General features: G+C 43.7%; 1 protein-coding gene across 6 annotated transcripts in view; it reads left to right on the top strand.

Annotated features, from left to right (window-relative positions):
- The window catches only part of plch2a (phospholipase C, eta 2a), a 162,960-nt gene that overhangs the window by 93,608 nt on the left and 44,870 nt on the right, over positions 1-24,482 (top strand). For 2 of the 6 annotated variants that reach the window (XM_065961561.1, XM_065961562.1), the window contains exon 1: positions 18,251-19,070. The exons of 3 other annotated variants lie outside the window; for them this stretch is intronic. In XM_065961561.1, coding sequence (XP_065817633.1) covers positions 18,752-19,070 — 319 coding nt within the window. In that variant the 5' untranslated portion in view covers positions 18,251-18,751. Of the gene's footprint in view, positions 1-18,250; positions 19,071-24,482 lie in introns of those variants that run through there. One more of the 6 variants, XM_065961556.1, reaches the window with a different exon arrangement.

Genomic DNA, 24,482 nt, shown 5'->3' with positions numbered 1-24,482 from the left:
CTGCTGTTAACATGAGGAATCAGTGTCAAGACCGGGAGGATTACAGGATGGCAAATGACCCTCGTTCAGGTACAAGTGAAGTGCTTGTTTTTGAGTGTTTGGGTTAATTCAGGTGGTTTGTTCAAAGAGTTCTGAATCATCAGACTCTTGTCTGTCAATTCAAAGTGTGAAACTGATGTTCTGAGAGCGCACAGTATTGAGGCTTTCCTCTGACTCAGCCACTGCTCTGTCTCTGGTTAGGAGTGCAGCAGGGATCTATCAGAGGCCAAGTGTCTCTTCTGCACAAGTTGCATTTATAGTATAATTTACTGTTATTCTGACCAACAGATACTTATACTTCTATTCCCTTTTCAGGGTTGTTCAATGTGGCCGACAAGTGCAAATGTGCAGCATCGAGTACAAAAACGAGTAAAAGTCAATCAGTTAGTACCGAAGAGCTGGACAGTTTGAAGACAGGGAGGAATACAATGTTTTATGTATTCTAACGACAGACTGAGAGCTGGAGCTGAGGCGGGTTTTAAACCACCTGACAAACCATTACACCGCGCCCTCCTGTCAATCAGGTCAGCTACATGCCTTATTGTGAATAACTCTTATCCTTCATCAAATCAAAACTGATGAGTCATCAAAACATTCATCCCCCGTACAGTGTGTGTCGATCGAGACATGAGCTAATCACACCTATTTGGTTTTTTGAACCAGGCTGTAAATATATTAATCTCTGCTGTAAAAACAAGCTTTTTAGAATGGATGTGAATGTGACTTCCTGTGCGTCTGCAGCCAGCCTCTAGTGGACACTCCAGGAACTGCAGGATTTTGCTCTTTTGAGGCATCGGTTTCATTTCAGGAATCAGCTCATAGTAGCAGAAAATCGAAACATGTCACTGTGGAATAAATATATAATAAGTAATAATAAATAATAAGTTTGTAAGAGTTGTCTCGTTGATATGAGGCGAGAACTCCTGATGTGTGCTTCACCCGTCCCTTACATAACCGCACCAAACAACCACTGAAACGCTTCTTGTTCTCTATTAAAATCTGTTCCTCTGATGAGAAATGCCCAGAAGAGTTATTACAAATTACATTTCTGATCATCACATCTCTTCTATAATTTTCTAGTTAACCCTGCAGCTTTCTCTAATGTACAGCCGCTGCGCGGCTGGAGGCCTGTAAACGCTGATCAGCCGCCCAGCATGCTCAGAGAGGAATGATTAGAGAGTTTAGCTCTGAGGAGGCAGCGTATGGAAAAACGTGTTTCACAATGAAACTCTTCATCTGGAACACTCCTGCACCCTCACCCTCCAGCCGTGCACATTATGGCAATATTGCAAAGTTGATTGTTTCCCTTGTTCCATGCTGCAGGTGATTGCATTCTGTACAAAGAGTTAAAAATAAATCTGTCACTCATCCAGAATCACGTCTCGCTGATGAGCTGCTGTGGGTGTTTGTGTGTGTGTGTGTGTGTGTGTGTGTTTAGGGGGGTTATAACCACTGGCTATTGGTTGTTATGCTAATAGATTTAATGAGCATTGCACCGATGATGTGGGGGAGCGCTCCGGAGCACCTTATCTGCCTGATAAGAGGCTTCATGCCCACGCTCTCTTAATCCGGAGAGTTTCTCCACACGAGGGGTAATGAGAGCGTCTTCATGGTCGATCGCCTCGTCTGTGGGAAATGCAGTTTGTGTGTGTGTGAGAGGGCGTTTAAAATCGTTGGAAAAAGTGTGTGAAGAGGGAGAGCACTGGAGCATGCACACACTCTTTGCACTTAGTGTTTGTGGCTGAAGATGTGCTCTGAGTCTCTGTGGGATTTGATCCTCAGAGCTCCTCTCCAGGTCCTCCTCCTGGAGCAGTGGGCTACCTACACTGCAGGCTAACGCACGCTAGCTCAAGCTAACCGCCGTTGTTTGTCCAACAGGAAGCAAACCAACTCCACGTCCACAGGTAAAAGACAACACAAGGTTCACCCTCGTTTTAGAACGAGCTTTATCCACTTGGTGTTTCTCCTCACTTTGATTATATTTTCTCTTCTTTGCTGCTACGTCCACGTCCGTCATATTCACCGGTTTGAATCTCGTCCAATCACTGAATTGTATCCACTCCTAAACTCACCTGCTGCGCTGTCATTGGCTGGAGGAAACACACCAGCTCCGCCCAGAAACGTCCCGAGTCAACCAGAACAAAGCAGAACAGTAAAATCCAGTCAGAGGACAGAGTCTCTGCAGACACAGTCACCACCACACATGTATGGAGGCCCAGAACAACTAGTATATGTCTGTATTTTATTTTGAAGGAAGACGATGCTGACTCTATGTTGAACGTTTTTATCCAACTATAATGTAAATCAGTTTTTTTTACCTCATCACAGACATAAACGTGATCATGGACCATGATTTAACTTTTCTCTTATCTTATATTAATTAATGGACTTCCCTGTAATGGTCGGATTTCTTTAGTGTCATTTTATAGACGCAGCAGCTGCAGCCGAGACAAAGGAGTGTCGCAGAGTGGGCGTGTTCCTTTTTTAACTTCCTCAGAAACTAAACAAAGTCGCAGCCTCCGCTATCGATCATCATGAGGCCCCCATGAAAGCTGATGTCAAAACATTTATTTAACCATCCGGGGAACTTCCTTGATGCCTCTCGCTGGTGGAGGATGTAAACTGACTGATGCAGCCGAAGCTCGTCATCAGTGAGTTTATTAAAGCCATCAGACCACGCGGACTCTTCACACAGATGAGTCTTTTATACATATTTGGGCCTATTGGCGCCCCACATGGATGAGTCCTTACAGTAGTGTTGTAGTCATGACCACACTAACCGAGACCAAGACATACCCTGCTGCAGAGTCCAAAACAAGACCAAGACATTAGGGATCGAGACTGAGTCAAGACCAAGGTAGGGGGAGACCAAGACGTGACCAAGACTAAGACCATAAATGTTACAATTCACTTAGCAGATGCTTTTATCCAAAGCGACGTACATCAGAGAGTAAGCACAACACTAATCCATTCATATGCTGCCGCTGAAGGAGCAGAAGCAATGTGGGTTTCAGTGTCTTGCCCAAGGACACACAGGACATGTTGCTCAGCTGGGGATTGAACCCTTGAGAGGCGTTGAGAGGCGACAACTCTACCAAATGAGCTACAGCTGCCCCTAGAAATACTCAGAAATATCCGAGAAAAATCATCATCTTGTGTCATCTTTTGTCACACACTTAGACTGTAACACCGGGAAGGTTGCGAGGAGGCAGACCAAACTACAAATGAATTGAAGTTATTGGTTCTAATCCCAGTAATAACGTGGAAAAATAGCCTATCAGTGGTGGTCGTTTTGACCGATCTTAATTTAAAATCTGGAGTCTGCCCAGTCTGAAACCGAGTAAAAATGCTTTCAATCCCGAGGCGAGACAGATACCTTCAGAAAGTGGTCTTAAGACCGATTTCGAGTACTTCAACACTACCTGCCTAAACGTTTTGTTCAGTATAAGAATCTTCAGAAAAGAAAACAACTCTTCTATGATGTTTGAGTCATAGATACAATTAGTAAAGGTAGATGCTAACTCCATGTGGATCATAATGACATCACACTGAGCCACTTGTCAGCAGCCGCCTTTCTCATGAGAGACATGAACGCTTCATTGTGCACGAGTCGGGTATTTACAGGAGCAACGTGTGAAAACCTCTCCAGCTTTTGTGATCAACATGAGAATTCAGGCATCCAAAGACAAACGTGTTGACTCAGAGACGAGGGAACCATCGGTCCAGAAATGCTCACTCATTTCCGACTCGTTACTGGAAACTTTATTGAGCAGCAATAAAAAAAAAAACACATTTCCAGCTGAATTTGTGCTCCAGCTGTCGGAGGTTTAAGTGTTTCCGTTGTGTTTCGTTCCCGGAGGTCTTGTCAGCTGCTGAGTTTGTTTTGGCTTCCTGTTACTCTCTGACAGCGAGAACTGTTCTTCAGCGCTGGGGTGGGTTCTGCTGTGTGACAGTGATAAATGTTACTCTGTGAAACTTTGACTTCAGGAGCTTGTTTTTGCTCTCTTCACAGGAAAAAAATAAGACTGAATTTATTGTACGATTGCTTTCAGGCTGGAGTCATTTAGTGTGTTTGAGCTAAATCCAGCTGCATCTCTGGAATAATGAGAACATCCAAACCGAGCCGGATATTCAGCCTCTCTCTCTCTCTCTCTCTCTGTCAGTGATTATGTGACAGCAGCTCTTAGCGAGTCAGGTGCTAATGGAGCCAGTATTAGTTCCAGTGGTTTAGCTCATCTCACGGCCCTGACAGAGAGGGAGAGAGAGGCTTGTTAAGCTCCTGTACTTATGCTGATGTTTCTCTCTGGCTTGTGATGGTTGACCAAAAAATAAAGAACGCGCTAACAGAGTTAAAGATACCGTCAGCATCGTCTTCCTTCAAAATAAAACACAGACTTCTCCTAAAGCTGGTCCATTGTCCCTTCTGGGCCTCCATACATGTGTGGTGGTGACTGTGTCTGCAGAGACTCTGTCCTCTGACTGGATTTTACTGTTCTGCTTTGTTCTGGTTGACTCGGGACGTTTCTGGGCGGAGCTGGTGTGTTTCCTCCAGCCAATGACAGCGCAGCAGGTGAGTTTAGGAGTGGATACAGTTCAGTGATTGGACGAGATTCAAACCGGTGAATATGACGGATATGGACGTAGCAGCAAAGAAGAGAAAATATAATCAGAGTGAGGAGAAACACCAAGTGGATAAAGCTAGTTCTAAAACGAGGGTGAACCTTGTGTTGTCTTTTACCCGTGGACGTGGAGTTGGTCTACTTCCTGTTGGACAGGCAGGTGATGAACACCGGCGGTTAGCTTGTGTTAGCTTACAGTGTAGCTACAAGCAGTAAACATACACACCACGTCCTGCAGAGGGTGTGAGCTTCTGGGGGCGATGAGCCCAGGAGGAGGAGGGGCCATGTTTGAATGTTGTGTTTACAAACATCTCTACCAGCTCCACCTTTCAGATGAATTATTGGTTCAACTTGACTTCCATTAAGACTCATCATTTAATCCATGTGTAGGCCTTTAGAAGAAGTCATGATGACATGATAACTGATGCTGTCTTCAGGAATGAAGACATCTGTAGACATGAGGTTGTTTGAGTTTTTGATCCCTCTAATCATCTGTGGACCTTAGCAGACCAAACTCCAAACTCCAAAATCTGTTCCTGGAAACTTGTTTTGGACGAGGACATTTGATCAAGATGGCCTTCATATTTTCACCTGTCTCGATTCTGCATGCAGTTTACTCAAATATGAAACATTTAGGGCTTTATCATAAATCTGTGTTTTGACACATTTTATCCCCACAGGGGATTTCTGTTCATCATGTCAGCTCTGCAGCTTTTATTTATTCAGGCACTGTCACCCTGAGTTGCAGACAAATGACATTTTTCTAACGCTCCTCTAACAGAGGTTTACGGCAGTGCACAGTGACGCCAACAGCTGAGTTCAGTATGGAGTCACAGTGGGTTGTGGGAAATGTGTTGCCCATTGGTATGCAAGCGTCAAAAACTCCCAACACTGTGTTGCAAACGGTGGCCAATGAATGTGGTCGGTTGTCTTTGGTGTGTGACTGCGCTGATCGTAATGAGACTGCAGTGAACAGTGGAGCTGAACGGCCTCGGGGCATCAGTCGCGGTCTGTGTCTGAAGTAAAAAGCTGAATGGAGTCTGAAAACAGCAGAAAATGAATGATCTTCTTTTTTCTCTGAGAGAGGAACTGGAGGATTTATTCAGCGCCTTTGGGCTTCACACTTAATTGGCCGCTGAAACAAGTGCTGTTGACTTGTGTTTCATCGTTTTTACGTCTCAGAGAAAAGCTGATTTAAATGCGATGCTGACAGCTTCTGCAGGTGTGAGCCGGGAGAGAGACGGAGCTCTAAAAATAAAAAGTAGGGAGTTAAAAAAAAGTACAAAAGGACAAATCCTGTGACATTGTACTGTTGTTATTTCCAATTTCTCTTCCTCTTCTTGTTCCTGGTGTGCTTCCTCCTCTCTCCGCTCCGTCCTCCACAAGTAATCTCTGGCTTTATACGATCCCTCCCTGAGGAATCCCATAGATCTCTCAAATCCTCTCCTCTTTGATAACCTGCTGCCCGGAGGTTCACCACCTGCTGGATGCTCTCTCTCTCTCTCTGGATTCTTCCCTTCCCCCCCCCCCCGCACACACATAATGCTCATTTAATTCCTCACAAACCACATTTGGACATTTTTAAAGCTCCTTTTAGTTCAGGAGCGTGCGCTGGAATCAGGACAGTGACTCTCTTTAACAGTATTATGTTAATGCACCGTCCAACCAAGAAGGTCGATGATCTATTTCTGACACTAAGCACGGCGTCTGCTCTTAAAAAAAACTGTCCATTTGGTCACACCCCACTTTCCCAGCATCCTCCTGTGTTTGCAGTCAAGCCGACTGTTTTCCGACTCCCTCACATTTGTTCCACAGCGTCGTCTCTATGCAGAGCCACGGCGCCAAAATAGTGTGAGTGTGTGTGTGTGAGTGTGTGTGTGTGTGTGCGTGTGTGTGTGAGAGAGAGCATTGACCAGATTGAGAACATGTTTTCAAAGAGTAACTGTCAGTGTGTGTGAACATGTGCAGTTATTGTGTATGTGCATGCTCATCAGAAGGTTTGAAGGTGATTGAGCTGCAGCAGATCTTCCATATCAACGTCACTTTAACACACCCTCACACACACTCACACACACACACTGTGACGGTTGTGGCGCCCCTGCAGAGCGGAGCAGCGGGACTCAGCTTCCTCGCTGCCTCTGTGCCATCTGGCAGCTTCAGATGGTTGGGTAACTCCACACCGGGGTCCTGCTCTTTCATCCAACGAGACCGAAATCAACTCAACACAAACAAATGAGACTGATTTAGAAACTGACTCTCCTCAAACAGCACTCATATGGTTTCTTTTTGTCCACAAATTCTGAATTTTCTGTCTGATTGTGACACTGTCCCCTGATTGATAAAAAAAAAAACCACTTTACACATAAATGAGTAATTTATGTGTATACATAATTTCTAAGCATAACACAGATCCATAGTACAAACATGTGTGTATGCATATTTAAAATCATGTTGTTCTACATGTACGATCATGTGTTTTTACACTGATATGTAAACTATGTATGCAGAGTTTATGTTTCATATTTCGTCTGGGTCGTCGAGGCTGATTCTATTTTTAGAGCAGCTTCTATTTTGAGTTATTTTAATCTTTAAAAATGGTGCAAAGAGTGAGAAGAAAAAGAAAAGCCTCTTTTGGCTTTGCAGTGTTTCGTGGGCCGTTTCATTTCTCACTCTTTCTTCTATAAACAGATCTTAAATATGTTGTTTCTACATCTGAATCTGGCACAGAGGAGCAGAGAGAGAGAGAGAGAGAGAGAGAGGTGGAGGCAGGACGGAGCTTTTCTGTTCTCGTTAAAGTGTGGGCAGCAGCAGCAGAAGAAGTGTCCCCTCTTGTTTTTATATAAGGCACGTTGGCTCGGAGAAGTCCTAATCCACTCTGAGGGGATGTGGGTGGAGTGTGTGTACACACACACACACACATGCATGTAAACGTGTGAAAGAGGACATATAAGGTTCTTTAGCGACTTTGAAACTGTGTGAGATGCTGTGATTTCGATGATTGTGTTTAGTTTTGGTCATTGTGGAGAGTGAATGTGTGCTAACATGTCATATGTCACTCTGAGAGAGGAGGAAATGTTCTGAGATGACTATTAGTACCTCTTTTAATTTGCATCCATTCAACCTGACGTGTCGGCTTTGAATGTGTGGGTTCATGTAAAACAACAAAGGAAACAAAGGAGTAATCCAGCATGAAATGTTTACAGAATCTACAGAACAATTTAACTAAGACTTCCAGAAACATCTTGATTCTGCTCTTCAGGAATCTTCAGAGAGAGAAATCTAGTGTGCCCACATCCAAGCAAAATGCAAACAGGTGCAGGACAAAGAAAAAAGAATAATCTGCAGAAACTGTTTTGAAAACTCCAATTTCTCTTCCTCTTCTGCTAAGTGAATTGTAACATTTATGGTCACGTCTTGGTCTCCCCCTACCTTGGTCTTGACTCAGTCTCGATCCCTAATGTCTTGGACTCTGCAAACTTTATTTGAACCAGGACAATGCTTCGATCCAAAGCATCCTCCTCAGATGGAAACGTTGCCCTGTTTAAGATAGAGTTACTCATTTGGACATGAACAGTGTGCGGACCTTTCCCTTTAGATTCTTCCATGACGCTGATAACCTCAAAAACACCTCAACGTTTGTGCAACGATGTTAAAGCTCCGATCGGCCGCGAGATGCATCGCTCTGCAGGAAGTTTTATAAACATGTATATTGAACCTTTTCCACAGATCCAGTAAACAAACACACATGCATGTGAGCATGTGCAGTTAGTGCTCAGTTGAAACCTCCTCTTCAGTCTCAGAGAGCTGAAGCATGGCTGTGATCTCTGTGTGTGTGCAGACTGAGGAAATGATCGTATCATACATTCAACTGAAGGAAAAGCTGTGCAGTTAACACTCATTTATTCCTAACAGGGAATTCACTTTTTGATGTTCACAGGGGTTTGTAAGCTCTCCTCAGCCATGTGTGTAAAGTGTGTGTATTTTATCTCACACTTTGACTGAAAACAGAACTGACTCGTTGGCTGAATCTCACAGATGTTGAGGGCATGATTCTTAGAAGTCTGCATGTGTTGAAGTCTGTCCAAACCCTGATTCATCCAGTCCCACCAGGGGCCTCAAGAAGACTTTTTTCCTACATTTCCTGGGGTGCACATTTCATGGCACGTCCCAACAAGTCATTCCTTAACAGACGAGATGTGGTGCAGATTTGTTTCGCTGCAGACTAAAATTACAAAAATATTTTATGTGAACGTGTAAAGAAATACATTTAAAAGTACAAATCATGAATCTTGGGGGCCGCTGTTTCTGTCCTTCACTGGGAGGCTGAGTAACCAGATGATCAAAGAAAAACACAGGAGACTCTCAATGAAAGACTGATAGAGGACGGTCGAGGGTTACAGGACAAACTGAGAAAGAATTCAGATTTAGTTAAAGGGGAATTCTCTGTTGCCCCCTTTTTACAACGGCCTCATGTTTCACATCAAACTTGAGTTGATGATCCAAACACGTACCCAAGTGTTTGTATGATCTTCCAGTCAAAACGTTCTCTTTATGAGTGATGCTCTCCATGGCTGCTCTCTCTCTCTCTCTTACGTCTAAAATCAAAGACTAGTTCCTTGGTATTATAAGCCATTAAGTCTAAAGAAGCTGTTATCCCACCAGGACATGTGTGACACTTTGGAGGAGGGACAGCGGAGCGTCGTCTTCAGAACATGTGACCGGGTAGCTTCCCTCCTGAGCGCTCCTGAAAGCATCATGTAAATAAAGATATATTAATATACATACATACATATTAAGAATGTCTCTAAAACAAAGTTGTCCATGCTTGCAGTGTTAGTTCAGAAAAGTTTTTTTGTGCTGCAGCTGTGTTGAGTTCGGTGCAGTGATCAGTCTTAATACACAGAGGCATTATAAAGTCTGCAGACAGAGCTGCCCTGTGCTCGTGCAGAGGTTGATGTAATATCCTGTTTCTATTTATAGCTGCCAAGAGGGACCTGATGTCTCTCTCTCTCTCTCTCTCTGCTTCTCTTTCCATTCTCCTCCGGGAACATTTGAGCCTGAGATTTAGTTGTTTTTTTTGTTTTAGAGCTAGATCTCATGTGACTCCTGGTGCATCTTTCTGTGGGCAGACTTTCACCTTGCGTTGGGATCTCAGTATGCAGTGAGCTTCTCAGCAGGTTCCTCCCTCATTATTGTATTGGGGGAAAGAGCTTTTCCAGAGTCATCCCTCACAGCAACTGTCAAAAAGTCAAAATGAGGATTTCTGTCTTTGCTGTATTTGCCCCCCCCCCCCCCCCCCCCCCCCTGCAAACGTTCTCCATTATTACATTTCATTGTCTCTCCTCTCCCTGCTGGTTTTGATGTGTATATTTGCGGTCTTGTAGGAGGTATTTCATTAGTTATTAGCCTGCAGAATCAGGCCAAATCACAGCCTAAAGCCGGCAGATGCACAGGCATGAAGTGACGCTTCATTAAGTGGATATATACCTGCACTCACACTGTCCCCCGGGCTGCATCACAAGCACAGCAGTGCCAGTATGCATGGGAAAGACACACCATATTGTCCTCATCATTGTGAGATTTATTCTCTTGTTGCTCATCAGACTTCTTGTTGCAAAGCCCTGAAGAGCCATTTGAATACAGTTTGTTTCCTAGTGAATACATTAAAGGTGTCATATTATGCTTTATCTGGTTTTATATGCTCTTCAGTGTGTTTTCCAAGTGTCCTGTGCATGTTTAGGCACATCTATTTGCAAAAATTCAAAGTCCGCGGAAACGCAGCTTCTCCTACGTCCTCCTGTTAGCTGTAGCATTAGCTGCATGTAACGCTCGGTTCTAGCCCCCCTTGATAAAGAATTGTCAGTGTGACGTCATTGTCAGTGTGAGATCACTGATCTAAGCCCATTGGCTCGTTGTGGCAAGCCCAGCAGCTCATGTTGCACGCCTGTTAACTTCTGTAGCACGCCCACGATATGCCGTAGCCTGCGGTGCTGATGTTTATGCTCCCCTCGGACGGAGCCAGTGGCTGCATTCCCAATATGGTAAAAGAGGCGGGACATTTCCGAGAACCGTGCTGAGCAACTGACCAATAACGACAGAGCGGATCGGCAGACCAATCAGAGCAGACTTGGCCCACGTGGGGTCTAACAGTGTGGGCTCAACAGAGTGCAGCTGACGGACTCAGAGCGTAGAGGGAGCAAGGAGGAGCAGTACATGAAAACAGACACTTTTTTCAGACTTTATCTATTGTGAACGTACAAAAGTAGGTACATAGATTAAATATACAAACCCCAAAAAGGGCATAATATGGGCTCTTTAAGTACTTTTTATTTCAGGGGGAATGCAGCTTTAACCATCTCTTTCTCAGCGTTTTTTAAGGCAGGTCAGGAAACTCTGGAGGTCTTAGTGCGAGATCAGCAGAGCAGTCAGAGGTCATCAAAGTGCAAACAAGGTCAAACGTTCTCTCTGTAACACGGCACAGCTCATTTAATAAAGATGATTCTCTTTTGTCAAAGAAGTGAGTGAATTCGAACAGTAGTTTCATCAAATTCTATTTTCCTGAGTTGTATTTTTCTAGTGACTAACTGACATGTTTTTTTGTGGGAACTTGTAGTCCACTGTTTCCATGGGAACACAGAAGTGAGTTTCTTACTTGTATGTGAAAGACTTTCAAAACAGAGTTTGGCCCGGAGAGGACAAAATGTTCAAGTGTTAAAAAATTATGCAACAGATACGACTGTCCAGGGCAGCCACATGTCGATGTGTCCTTGGGCTAGTCACTTAACCCCCAGTTGCTCCCACTGCTTCAGCGGCGGCGTGTCAATGTGTATGAATGGATGAGTTAATACTGATGGACTCTTTACTCAGCAGCCTCTACCATCAGCGTGTGAATGTGTAGGTGTGACCTGCAGTATGAAAGTAATTTGAGTAGTCAGAAGACTAGAAAAGAAATATACAAGCTCAAGTCTATTTACTTTTTTTTTTTACTTCATTGTATTCCCTATAATATCGCCCATCGACCTTAATAATGCTCCTGTGGATGTGATGCTTCAAAACATATCTGGAAGAACTTGTACGGGCTGCGCCTTGCAAATCAAACCAGCAGGCTTAGACTCGTTGAAGCATTTCAGCACCACGGCCAGCTCCCTTTTTATGAGACAAGAAAAAAAGCTGACAAAGCAGCATACGGCTTCATATTGAAGGGCATTCAGGGACTGATAACTTTCAAATGAATTTGATCCCAGGTCACCAAAATAATTTTCTAAAATGATGCTGTTAAGTTATAACGTTTTGTAAATGACAGATTGTCGAGACCTCAGGGGTCGTCAGGAAGGGAAAGCTGAAAAATAGAAATGATTTTCTTGTTTCACCAAGCAATTTATTCAGTTTAGTTTTTAAATAGTAGAAAGAGAAGCCAGACTCACACAGATGCTCCTCACATGGACTGTAAATTCACAAAGTTCATTGCCACATATTCTGTTTTAAAGGTCACATATGATTCTAAATACTCTTCCCTGTGTTCCTCTAACACTAATATGTGTCTCTAGTCTGTCTACAAACTCCCCAATGATGAGAAAAGTCCATCCTGTCCGTCTTCTGCCTGCTCCACTTTTCAGAAAATGTGTGCTCAAACAGACCGTTTGGAGATTTTCCCTTCATGACATCACAAAGGGCAGTAGCCCCTCCCCCAGGTGGGTGACACTCCCACAGCTAGGTGTTTGTTCTGCCCTCTGAGTCTGCCTTCTCACCGTAAACAATAGAACATGAAACGAGAAAGACCAAGACACCCAAGCCCTTCCAGAGAGGGGGCGTGGTCAGACACAGCTCATTTACATATTTAAAGGTACAGACACAGAAACAGCTTGTTCTGAGCAGGGCTGAAATAGAGGGGTTTATAGTCATGGTCAAATACAGGATCAGAGTGGATTTAGAACAAGAAACTTCACACACATGTTTTGAGGAGCTCTGAGACTTATTTACACTGAAGAAGAGGAGGAGGATATGTGACCTTTAAAGTTGCTCGCTGCCATATTTTGTATGAACAACTTAATCAGTGTTTTCATGGAGATGCAGAAGAGGATTACATGTCTGTGTCTGATTGTTCAGACTTGCAAAACAAAGTTTGCATGCAGACCAGTTTTAAATAGCTACAGTTAGAAAGGCCTGTTTTAAAGTGCATCTCTTTGTATTATATAACTTTCTAAAAACATCGAGTGTCCGACCTCACTTACTCTCCTGTGGCTTTATTTTTTTTTTTGTTGTTGTTTTGACAGATTTGAAAGCAGCATTTAGTACAGAAACTTGCATAACACAACAAACAGGTACAAACAGTATTTCAGCACCACGGCCAGCGCTCGTCCCCGGCGCCTGAGGCAAAAGCTCACACAAAGCCACCTCACATGTGTCTTTCTCATCAGAAAAAGTAATTAAATGACAGAATGCTTCGACCCTGAACGGCCCCCAGGGAGCGTTTCTGCTGCTTGTCAACAGTAATCAGACGTGAAGGTCACCCGTGTGTCCACTTTAATGGTCAAGTGTCTTTGCCCTCTCGCTGATTGTCTGACTCCAGAGGCGCTCATTACAATCACAAACAGACAACACGATGCAACGAGACGTTTCACGCTGTCAAATTAGTCACCAGGGCTTTGGCCTACTTTCCACTGGCCCACTTGCTCCTAATTGGTCTATGTTCGCTTTGTTGTGCAGGGCTATGAATTGATTTATTGTCTTAAGGGCCAACAATGGGTCAACAATTGTATCCTATATATAAACTCGTCTTGTGTCGGATCATGTTCATGTACTGAAACATTCAAATGAAAACAAAGGTTTTATCAGGTCAGCTGTCAGCTCATTGCAATGTTTCAGTATGTAGCACACAATTATAAAAATGGACATCTATATTCTATAACCAGAGTTTCTCCGGTTGAAAGACATCGATAAAATGTGACCAATCCAAATAATCAATAGACTAGGAGACAAACTTGAAATGTTAATTAAAAAAGGTATTAAATTAACTATACCATATCCCATGAGCCTTTGCTGCAGACTCACTATGAAATTCTCTTGTAACATGTAGTCCACGAATACAAACCTACTTGCTGTTAGGTTTTAAAATTGACTAAAAACAAATCGTAGTGGATCAGAGAAAGTCCTATATTCAAAAATAATATGAACAAACCCTAAAAGCTGTTTTAGGCAGTATTTTTTAACTCGTATTCAACTTTTGGAATCGGCTGCGTTCTGTCACATATCACATTTCCCATACTCCAACTTGCGCCTGAATGCAACACAGGTGTGTGTGCACTGTGCACGTGCGTAGGCTACCTGTAGACGACCTGAGAAACTACATCCGGCAAAAATGCACTCGTTATGTCGCTAAATTCCAATGGGTTGATAATTCTGCACAAAATGTGACTCCGCTGTGATGTTTTACTTTTTATTCCTCCCCTAACTGTTACCGGAAGTGAAGATTTGGGGGTTTTTTTTAATCCGTTTTTATAGTTTTTTAATGACACCTGTGAGAGTTTTATTGTTATGCCACATTTTTTGACTTCATACGAGTCTGCTTATCTCTGGTTTCTCAATGACAAGACGTCGAAAATTCTCATTTATGCTACCTGGACAAAGGTGCGAAAACGACACACGAAAGTTGGAAACCACCTGTTTGAAAACTGCGTGTCGAAATGTGGGACTTACAAAAAGAGGAAAAATACCAAACCCCTGGGCCAAGGTGAGTTATCTAACCTGTATGTTACTCCTCTTTGGTTATTTTAATTAACTTTATTGAGGTATACATTTGCATTGCTGGTTCAGACCAAACACCTGTTGAAGCCCCTTATGCTGTCATCTTCCTCTAATGCACCAAACTCCTTCAGGAATTTAGTCATTGTTGTCTTTTCCTGCTTACCTGAACTCTAAAAGCAGATCGTATAGAGTTATGCAGGAAGTAGTTGTTGCTTTAAAAGCCTTCAGATTAATTCGGCGTGGAAATGAGCCATCAAGCTGCTTTTAGATCCTTTTAAATGTTAGATATTTGGTCGGACTTTATATTGCAGAGTAGGTCCTCTTCCCAGTAATTGCGATCATTGAGTTGCATTTTAATCAGCCACAGTTTGGGAGGCGTTCCGGATTGAAGAGATCCTCCCAGCAATTGAATGAATGCCTTTGGTTAATGGAGACATTATAGTGGTGACATGCAAAAGGAATTATAGAAGTAGTTTAAAGTATGCATGGAGCAAAGGCGGTAGTTTGGTCTGCTGACACATTGAGGCCCACGCTGCTCTGGTGCGGCTCTGCACATTCTTCTAGGACAGGCACTCAGTGTAATTATAGATAAGAGTAAAGTGGGAAGGTAAAGCCAGATTTAACCGCGGTGCTGGTGCCTATATGCTAAATGTGAAGAGCTCTAAGCCTCGGCGGTGGGCTGATCACATTTGTGTTTGTGGGCGAATTTAAATTAAACCTCTCAGGATTATGAATGTGCCTGTTTGAGGTTATTGTTGTGATGGCTCCCGCTCCCTTTGAGCCTGATGGAGGATGACCTCACCTGTTGGTGTGGAAGAAGTCATTGGCTGCCATATTGAAATGACATTTACCATCTTTATGTGTGAAATATGAACAAGAAAATTAAAATGATTGGCTACAGGCTAATATGTGAAAATGCATCTACTGCAGATATTGAAGTAATTCATTTCAATTCACGTCCTTTAATTTAGTGCCTGAGGCGACATACTGTAGAAGGGGCTCGTCCAATGAACAAGCTGCACAACACAGACATCAATCACACTGCAAGAAATGTCAGATGTTTATTATTTCATTTTCAAATGAGCGTTCAGTTTCAGACTGTGGGGATGTTTTGTACATGCACGCCTCTGCTGAGTGTCCATGCAGCCTACCATGCATCCTCAGGGTCCATCACAAACTGTGAAGCTCTGACTCAATGCGACTTGTACTCTCAGGTAGGATGGCGTGCTCTGCCGCCCCGTAGGCTCGTACTCCTGAAATGAAACCTGCTCAGACTGCAGAGATGATCCAGTTTTCTGCAGAACAGAATCCTCTGATTGTGATCCTGTGCATGTGTTTGCTGTACCCTGACTCCTGCTGCTGTGCTTTTTAATTTGGATTTATCTCAAACCTTATCCTTCTCTTACACACACAGGAAGGATTTAGAGCACTTAACCGGCGCTATCGCCCCCCCATCACACCTGAAATAGTCGAGCTGAATCTTCCATGTGTGACTGGTGTCAGCCAGAGGAGAAGTTGGACTCACACAGCTGTTTTGAACCCTGTTCAAGGTTTTGCAGGTGTCCAGATACATATGATTTTTAAAAAATGCACGTCAGTCTGAAAGCATTAAGGGACGTGTTTAGTCTCTGACCCTTTAAGCCTTGTGTTAAACTCTGATTAAAACTGTGATTTTAATTTGAGGAGAAACACTTGCTGAGGTCAAATCGATTCTGTTGTGTGAAAAGCAAAATTAATGTTGATTTCCTGATCCTGTTGTGTAGTTTGTGACACACTGAGACACTAGTCCAAGAGGAGACAAAAACGTCTTTCTTCACATCGATATGCACAACAGGCACTGAATACTGTCGTCTGTCTGCTGTGATGTCATCCACACATTTGCCCTTGTCTGCACAAGAATCTTTGTGTTTTAGTCCAGAACCGTCTTCGGGGTGTTTGTCCTACTGGTTTGTAAGGTTATAATCAATCTGGACGCGAGTGTCCATCTTAAGTGGCCTTCAGCTTTTTGAAGACTTTCACGGTGCAGTTTCCAAACCGGTCAGAGGAGCCGAGGAGTTTGATTCACAGCGTTCATTGTCTTTTAAAGGAGCAGTCTGCAGGATTTAGTGACATCTAGCAGCGAGGTGGCAGATTGCACCCGACGTCAAACCGCTCTCCTCACCTTTTACTGACCACCTGAAAAAGAGTGAGAGGGCCTCCGAGGAGACACTTTAGTGTGGGCTGCTCTAGAAACATGGAGGTGAAACAAAGAGGACCTGCTCCCTCTGTGGATGTAGCGAGCCTCTTGTAAGGTCAAGAAAATGTGACACTCCTTACTACACTTTCCATATAAAATCTGTCATTTCCTAATATATTCTGTCTGATAAATGGATGAATGTTTAATACAAAATAAACTGTAGAAATAGAAATATGTATGTTTGTATGAGCCACATCTCCTGCTCTTCGAGTGATTTTGGACGAGGTGAAGTCTTGAACACCACCGACATGTTGTGCTTCTCCTGTGCGTCTCCGCTGTGGACGGTTGAGTTTTTATTTTTAGTTGTGGAGATGAAGCTCCTCCATATTCAGTACATGACAGCTGTTATTCAAAGTGTGGTGCTGCTGAGACATCGGGAACTCTGACTCTGTTTGACACCACTGAGCGTGCTCAGACTGCTGCAGCCCCCCCTGTCAGGAGTCTGCCTCAAACTTCACCCGTTTCGCTCCACTGTTCTTTACTTTTGGAGCGGACACTGTGACTGTTTGAGCAAAGGTTTATGAAAACCGTCTTAGGGCAATATTGAGTTTGGATGTATGTGCTCGTACAGTATTGTATATAGATAGTACAATCCTCCTGATCTGTCATCACCACCCCCTCCCTCTGGCTCCAGGTGCTCCACCCTGCTGCGTTTTTTCATCAGCTCACTCTGACTTTCTGCAGAATAAATATGAGGAGGCTGGAGGAGAAACTCCTGGTGAAGAGAGAAACATTCAGCTGTTTGTGTTCACACATGACGCTCAGCATGAGAACTTCAGGACTTTTCTGGTGTTTTGTGCAGATATGAAAACACTATTGGTTGAGATTTTTCTGAGATTGTTTCAGAAACTCTCTAAAACAAAACAGTTTGTTGGTCTCATCTTGCTAACAGACATTCCAAGTTTAAATTCTGACCTTTTAAAGTCTGCATGATGATGTATTTATTAAATCATCATTTCCTCTTTTATTGCAGTTTAATGAGACTAGAATCAGCCTGACTCAGATAACAGCTGATCAAACTGGGCGCCGGTCAGCCTCCAGTAGCTAGAAGCAGGAACGTCATTCAGGACAGTTTCTGGGGGAGGCGTTACAATGAAGCAAGCTGTGTGCACCTCCTGGTGGTTTTTGTAAACCCAGACTCGACAGTGTTTGGATTTCTGTTGATCTGGAAGAGAAAAATATTCACAGTGTAACTAATCTGAAAACATCTAAATGATCCGACGCTCACACTCGGCCCTGTAGCATAAAACACAAAAAGTGCTCTTCTTTGCTCTGAACACACAGAGAGTAAATTCACTGTGTTTTCAATCTGTGCTGCTGATAATGCACAGCCTCAGTAAGGCACACAAAGAGCGTGTGCTGCAGGTAGTTGATAATAGGATTGTTTCATGTGGAGCTCGGTTGGGGTTGGTGTCGCCTGCAGACAGGTTTGTGAATATCAGGGCTCAGTCCGTCCGTCTGAAAGCAAACAGTCTGTTTTATCTGCTCCAGGAGGAGAACAGCAGCTACCTCTTTATGAAGGACCCGTCATGTCCTACATCCGTCTTATGCTGCAGGTCGCTACGTTTCACTCCACACATTTAGCAAATCTCCTAGTCCGGGATTACTGCTTCCAAGGGATTTAGGATTTCTGCCCGACCAACACATGTTGCTCAGTTTGTGTGTTGTGCTTCCACGTCTCTTCTGCTTCCATATTGCTGCAGCCACACTCTCTCGTGTCTTTCATAAGAAGCCAGCCGGATGAGTGCTAGCTGAGAGAAGAAATTAAGAAGTGATGGCACGGCATGAAGACAAGCCAAGCTTTGGAAAGGAGGAATATTGAGGAGATGGTGGGACAGTAAGCAGGTTTGCTGGGGGCAAAGTCTGCACAAGATTATTGACCAACTGTTGACACCATTCAACAGAGACTGAGGACTCTGTTGGCTGAGCTTTCCTGGGGAACTGAGGAAGGAGCATCACTACTATTCAGCTTTTAAAGGAGTTTGAATAACCCAGGCTTTGGGTGATTTAGTCATTTTGAAGAACTTGAGGTAAACGTCAGTTCTCAAACGACACTCCCATGGAAACTTCCCGGGGATTTGTAGGCAGCGCCTCCTAATCTCAGCCGTTCAAAATGAGCACGCCTAAGATCAACAACTGTTTCCCCATCGGCCCGATGTCCTCAGCTCTGATGCGTTCCACGGCCATGGCGGCCACCGGAGACAAACCCGGACCTCTGGCTAAAGGGGCTTTTTCCTCCTCTGAGGGGGACATGGACAAAGAGAAGGAGGAAGCTCGGTGTAAGAGCCAGCAGCAGCAGCAGCAGCATGAACAGCAGCAGGAACAGCTGGAGCAGCAGACACAACCGACCCCTCAGTCCCATGTGGTGGAGGAGTTCTTCTGGATAGGAAACAGCATCGTGGCTTTCTCTAAGTGGAGGCTCGGCTTCATGGGTGAGCTGAGTCTAAAGTCAGAGATATGAGACCTCAGAAAACACAGAGTACTGAAACTCACAGAGTGACTTGGTTAGATTGTACAAGCTACAATTCTTCACTTCTTTGTTGTCATGTTTAAAGATTATTTGAAACCTTTTTTCCATCCTGAAACTCATTCTGATATTTTAACTTCCTAAACTCATGAATCGAGCTGATCGTAGTTTGCAGTTCAGCATGCAGCCCCTCCTCACATCTCATGTCTACTAAGGAGTTTTCTGTAACTCTGTGGTCCAACATGAAATAGTAGATGAAGCTGTTTTTACTTGTTTTTAATGTCTTGACTTCGGATATAAACTGCCGCCTTCATCTATGATAAGAAATCCCTGATCGCTGACATTTGTCTCGCTTTTCCTCGGAGCTAGCATTGCTTTAATGTCGTTTGCTATCATCACCTGATGAGTTACCTGAAATCAGTTCTTCTTTAATGCTATTAAACAGAATGTCTACTGGCAGCCATTGTATGCGTATATGTTTGCAGTGCATGCAAGAGAAGTTGATTGTTTGGGATGGCTGATAAATTGTTGAATCAGATCGGTGCTCTGGCTGAAGTTCGTCACATGCACCTTTCTAAAATCCCTTTTTCCTTTTGTTCAGATTTGCATGGCGGAGTTTTTAGTTACGACTTCAGAAGCCTTTTTCCCACTAAATCTGATGTGAATGATGGGCACGTTGGAGAACCATTTTTATTGTTCTGAATTTTATCGGCCTGTTCTCAAGAATCAACAAAGATAAATCGATCCAGACGTTTTGTCAGACACACAGACGAGCATAAAAAATGCACATTTATTGTTGTTAATGACCCTCAGAGAACTGTGAATACATGAAAGGTGTTTCTGTTTTAAAAAATCACTGACAACTTTCTCCATTTATTATGACATGAACAGAACTCGTTGAGGGCAGAGAGGGAGTTTTTATTTCAGCCTTGAAAGATCCTGAACTTGAATGTTTGATGTCTTGATCCTGACTGTTACAGCTTGTGTACCGGCTGTATGTGAGAGCGGAGCCACAAGGCAGAGTAGGAGCAGGACACCTACAATCTGTGGGAGGCTTTTATGTGGCCACTCTGACTGTGACTGAAGTTACCACACTGTCCTCCTCTTCTTTCTCTCCCACACCCTCTCAGTTTATGTCACAATATAAGTGCAGGTTTTTAAAATCACTCTTTGACTCGTGTTGAGTCCAAACGCTTTGTTATTCTGCTCCAGATCAAGTATTTAAGAGGTGTGTTTCTTACCGTGGATGTAGATTGTGTTAATCCAGTTACGAGCAGCATTCCTCCACATTAAGCCGACAGATGGTGTACTACTCCTGCTGAAACTGGAGCAGCCAATCAGGTTGCAGCATGTGTTGGCGATGTTTAGAAGGATACTTGGTCTGTTTTCCTGCAACCTCAGGTCACCATGACCCCCTTCTCAGTGTAGATCTACACGGGTTGATCGACTCAGACAGTGCTGAGCTGTAAGAACTAAAAATACCCAAACAAGTTTTTAAATTCACAAGGTGGAAGACAACTTAAACATTTATTTTTCTAATCAGTAGGCGGAGTGAAGGATGTGTTTTCCCTCCCACACACGATCGAAGTTGCTCAGTGTGTGTAACCCTTACCACCTCCATGTCAGGCTGCGTTAGGTTTGCTGATCCCAGAGAGCAAAATGACCATCTGCCCCATGGAAACACCTGCGTTTGTGTGTGTGTGTGTGTGTGGCTGTGTGTGTGTTTGGCTGTAACATATGGCCTCCAGACAATCCCTCCAGGCTTAACCTGCTGCCCTGACAGTTGAGGACTCGGCCTGTTTGGCCCACATCCTGACTGTGAGAGCAGGACAGCAATCAGGTCATCCCAACGTGTCGCTCAGGTGACCCCCCTCTCCTCCTACCTGCCCCTAGGCTCAGCTGTGTTTTGGAGGGAAACTCCAAACTCACCTGACACCCGTCGCCTGCTTCCTGCTGTAAGCACATTAACCAACCAGAGCAGCTGTGGCCTCCAGCAGGCCCACTAATACCCTGTAAAGACTGTTCCCCTAGGTCATCCCAGTATACGGGACTGGGGGATAATTTCCCATTCTTTAGAGAGACTTCTTTTAAACTGAAGATCAACTATAGAGCGAGAAGATGTTTTACTGTGGACAGTGTTGAATAAATCGTTTTAGAATCGCTCAGAATCTCGTACAGAATTATTTATTTGCTCAAATCTGGCTATTTTCCAACTTAACCATCACTGGAGTTGTCTTCTGTGGGAGTTACAGAATGCAAAAACACACAAGTACAGAATTGAAATAGAATTTGCAACCAGGAAGAGAGTTTCAAACATAGACTGTATAAAACATGGATGTAGTGGCAGTGTTTTCGAAGTGGAGTTTTGAAGCCCGGCGATGGAGGTCGCCATATTGGAAATGCTACCGCTACCTAACTTTTAGCCAACCTAGAATCAGGCAAAGAGCTGGAGCTGAGGCAGGTTTTAAGCGTCCTGGTGTACCGCTAAGACGTGGCTGCCTGTCGCACTACAAACAGAAACCAGAACACTTCTGGTACCCGATGCCTCCCTGTGTCTCCAAGCTACTCTGCGCTTTTATGCAGAATGTGTAAACCAAGGTTTAAAGGAAAGTGTTAACTACATACTGTGTCAAGTATTTCAAGTTAAAGGATAAACACTTGTGTGTCCGATGCCGTCAATACCAGACTACAGTTTTTCCAAAAGTAGAAAACGAGGCACAGACGCATCAGAGAGTAAAGATCTCTCTTTCATTATGCTTCAGAACAGACTACTTTTAAAACGTTAAGTTAACATCAAATGATCCTCCACACATGAGGGGAGTCTTCTCCTCATCACCACACACTTTAAATCTGATGTTGTAACCATGGTAACAGTCATATCCCCTGGTGTGTGTGTGTGTGTGTGTGTGTGTGTGTGTGTGTGTGTGTGTGTGTGTGTGTGTGTGTGTGTGTGTGTGTGTGTGTGTGTGTGTGTGTGTGTGTGTGTGTGTGTGTGTGTGTGTGTGTGTGTGTGTGTGTGTGTGTGTGTGTGTGTGTGTGTGTGTGTGTGTGTGTGTGTGTGTGTGTGTGTGTGTGTGTGAGTGTGAGAAGTCTCGGCTTCTCTCTCTCTCTCTGTTTGTTTGTTTTTACTTTAAACTTCTGTCTTTAACATCCTTCTGCTTTGATCTGTTTTCTCAGAGCTTCTTAGAAAAGCATGTTTCTCGTTTTGCTGTGCTGTCGTTTTTTTTCGTCACTTTGTAATCAAACCGGTGTGCATTTGGCGTTGCTAGTTTTGCTGTCGGCTCATTGAAATCAGTTACTGTTAATTGCACCTGCGGGGTTACCTTCCTCTGCTTTTGATCACCTTGACTTCCTGGCGAGGACACAGGCTTTTTAAAACGTTTTGGCAGTGTTTGGTTAGACGCTGCTCTCACCGGGGCGCCGCCTTTGTTGACGTTTGATCGACTCTCATTAGTCTAATTAGTGTTCAGAGAACGGCGTCCTCTGTGAGGGGAACAGTTAGACTCTTAGTGACGCGCTGACTGAAAACCTTTTATCACATGACATTTGTGTGAAGTTTGAATTAGAGCCTGACCGATACGGGACCTTTGGGGCCCGATACTCATACTGATATTAGTGACAGAAAAAACAGATGCAGATATCTTTCAAATATCTTTCTTTAGGGTCTCTGGTGGTGCAGTGGTTAGTGCACGCTTTCCCGCATGTCATTCCCCTCTCTCTCCCTGATTTCTAACTTTATCCACCGTCCTGTCTCTCCATTAAAGGCACAAAAAGCCCAAAAATAAGTCTACACATTTATAGTTTTGATCCCTCAGATGCAGTTATCATAACACTTAGTGAAAAGATTTATAACAAAGACAAGATGGGTCACTCGACTGGAAAGTAACTGTGCATGAGAATAACAGATTCTCTTGTTGTGTTATTTGTTGATTGTGATGTTTTCTCAGACTAGATGTGAAAAACAAACTGAGTTTTCTGCACATTTGTGACGGGTTCATAGACGCTACAAGGAGCCGTTCCACTTTGCAGCAGCTGAGTCCCAGACCACTGGACTGTTGTTTAATTGATTACACTGGTTTTCATTATCCAGGCTTAATCAGCTCTCCATAGGCTATGACTAACCTTTACCACGCTCAGAAATGGGTCAAATGTATTTTTTTCCACCAGTTCCTGCTAAAAGGCTGCTGCTCTGCAGTTTGATCTGCATGTGGAGTCTCACCGTTAGTATTATTATTATTCACGGCTCACATTGACATTTAAATATTCTTTTTGTGCACATTTGGTACGTACATGTTAGTTTCTTCACGCTGCCGTTTGCCGTTCAGACACCTCTAACCTCTCCTGCCATATTTAACTTGACCCCCTGAGTTAAACCCACAAACCGTGCAGCTTCTCTTCGAGTCTGTAAAGTGCAGGAGAAAACACTTTTCAAAGATTTAGTCGACTTCCCCTTGGGGTTTTCCCACACACACACAGCCGGCTCCAGCACCAGAGCAAACACACTTTCCTTTTTTTCCCCGTGGAGCGGCAGGGGAGCGTGAGCGTGAGCGCAGCGTGGCCTCTTTCCCTGCCCCCTCATGTGTGAGTGAATTGTGTTCAGCTGGAGTGTGTTCACGTTGAAGCGAGTCTCTTTGGTCGCGCTTTGATTAGATTTAACCGCTCGCTACACTGGTGAAATCAAATGTGCATGCGGTTTGACAACAGAGCTGAAAGTACAAGACTCAAAACACAACTCAACATTTCAGACCTCAGATGAAGGTAGGACAACACTTCTTGGTTGTGATTGGATGGCCGTGCACCATCAGATTCACCAACCACCAAAGCATCAATCTGTAACTTTTCCATCTGAAAGAAGTCGATTCAAAGTCGACCTAATAGAACAGTAACTCGTCTAACCTGAGTTATGTCTCAGGTTTGATACAAACCTGGATTTACAACAATAAATCCATCTGATGCCAAAAAGTCGTCTTTATCCTCGTCGATCTTTAAGTTAGCTTTATGAGTTTGGAACCTTTTCTCAGCTAGCCTGTAAAAAATTAGCCTCGGCAATGTAGCTTCAAGCCACGGCTGATAGTCATCATGGTAACAGCTGAATACACAAACAAATGCTTATTGTTTGCAAACAACAGACACTCTATTTGTAAACAAATTGCACATTGTCTGAGGTCGTGCAGTTGCACTCAGAGACCTGTGGTGGGCGCCAAACTGCACCAAACCAAATTTTGTTTTGTAAAAAGTTTGTCTCTTTTTTAAAAGTTTGCATACTCTGAAACATTACTGTCATTTGACCTGCCAGGCCACCGTATAAATCCACTTGTCTGCAGCTGTTTTCTTCTCTACTTATCTCCACTTAGTCTGCGGAGTGTGAAGGCCTGAC

Source organism: Labrus bergylta, chromosome 12, assembly GCF_963930695.1.
Source record: "Labrus bergylta chromosome 12, fLabBer1.1, whole genome shotgun sequence".
Classification (NCBI taxonomy): domain Eukaryota; kingdom Metazoa; phylum Chordata; class Actinopteri; order Labriformes; family Labridae; genus Labrus; species Labrus bergylta.
This window is presented reverse-complemented; position numbering and strand designations above follow the sequence as displayed.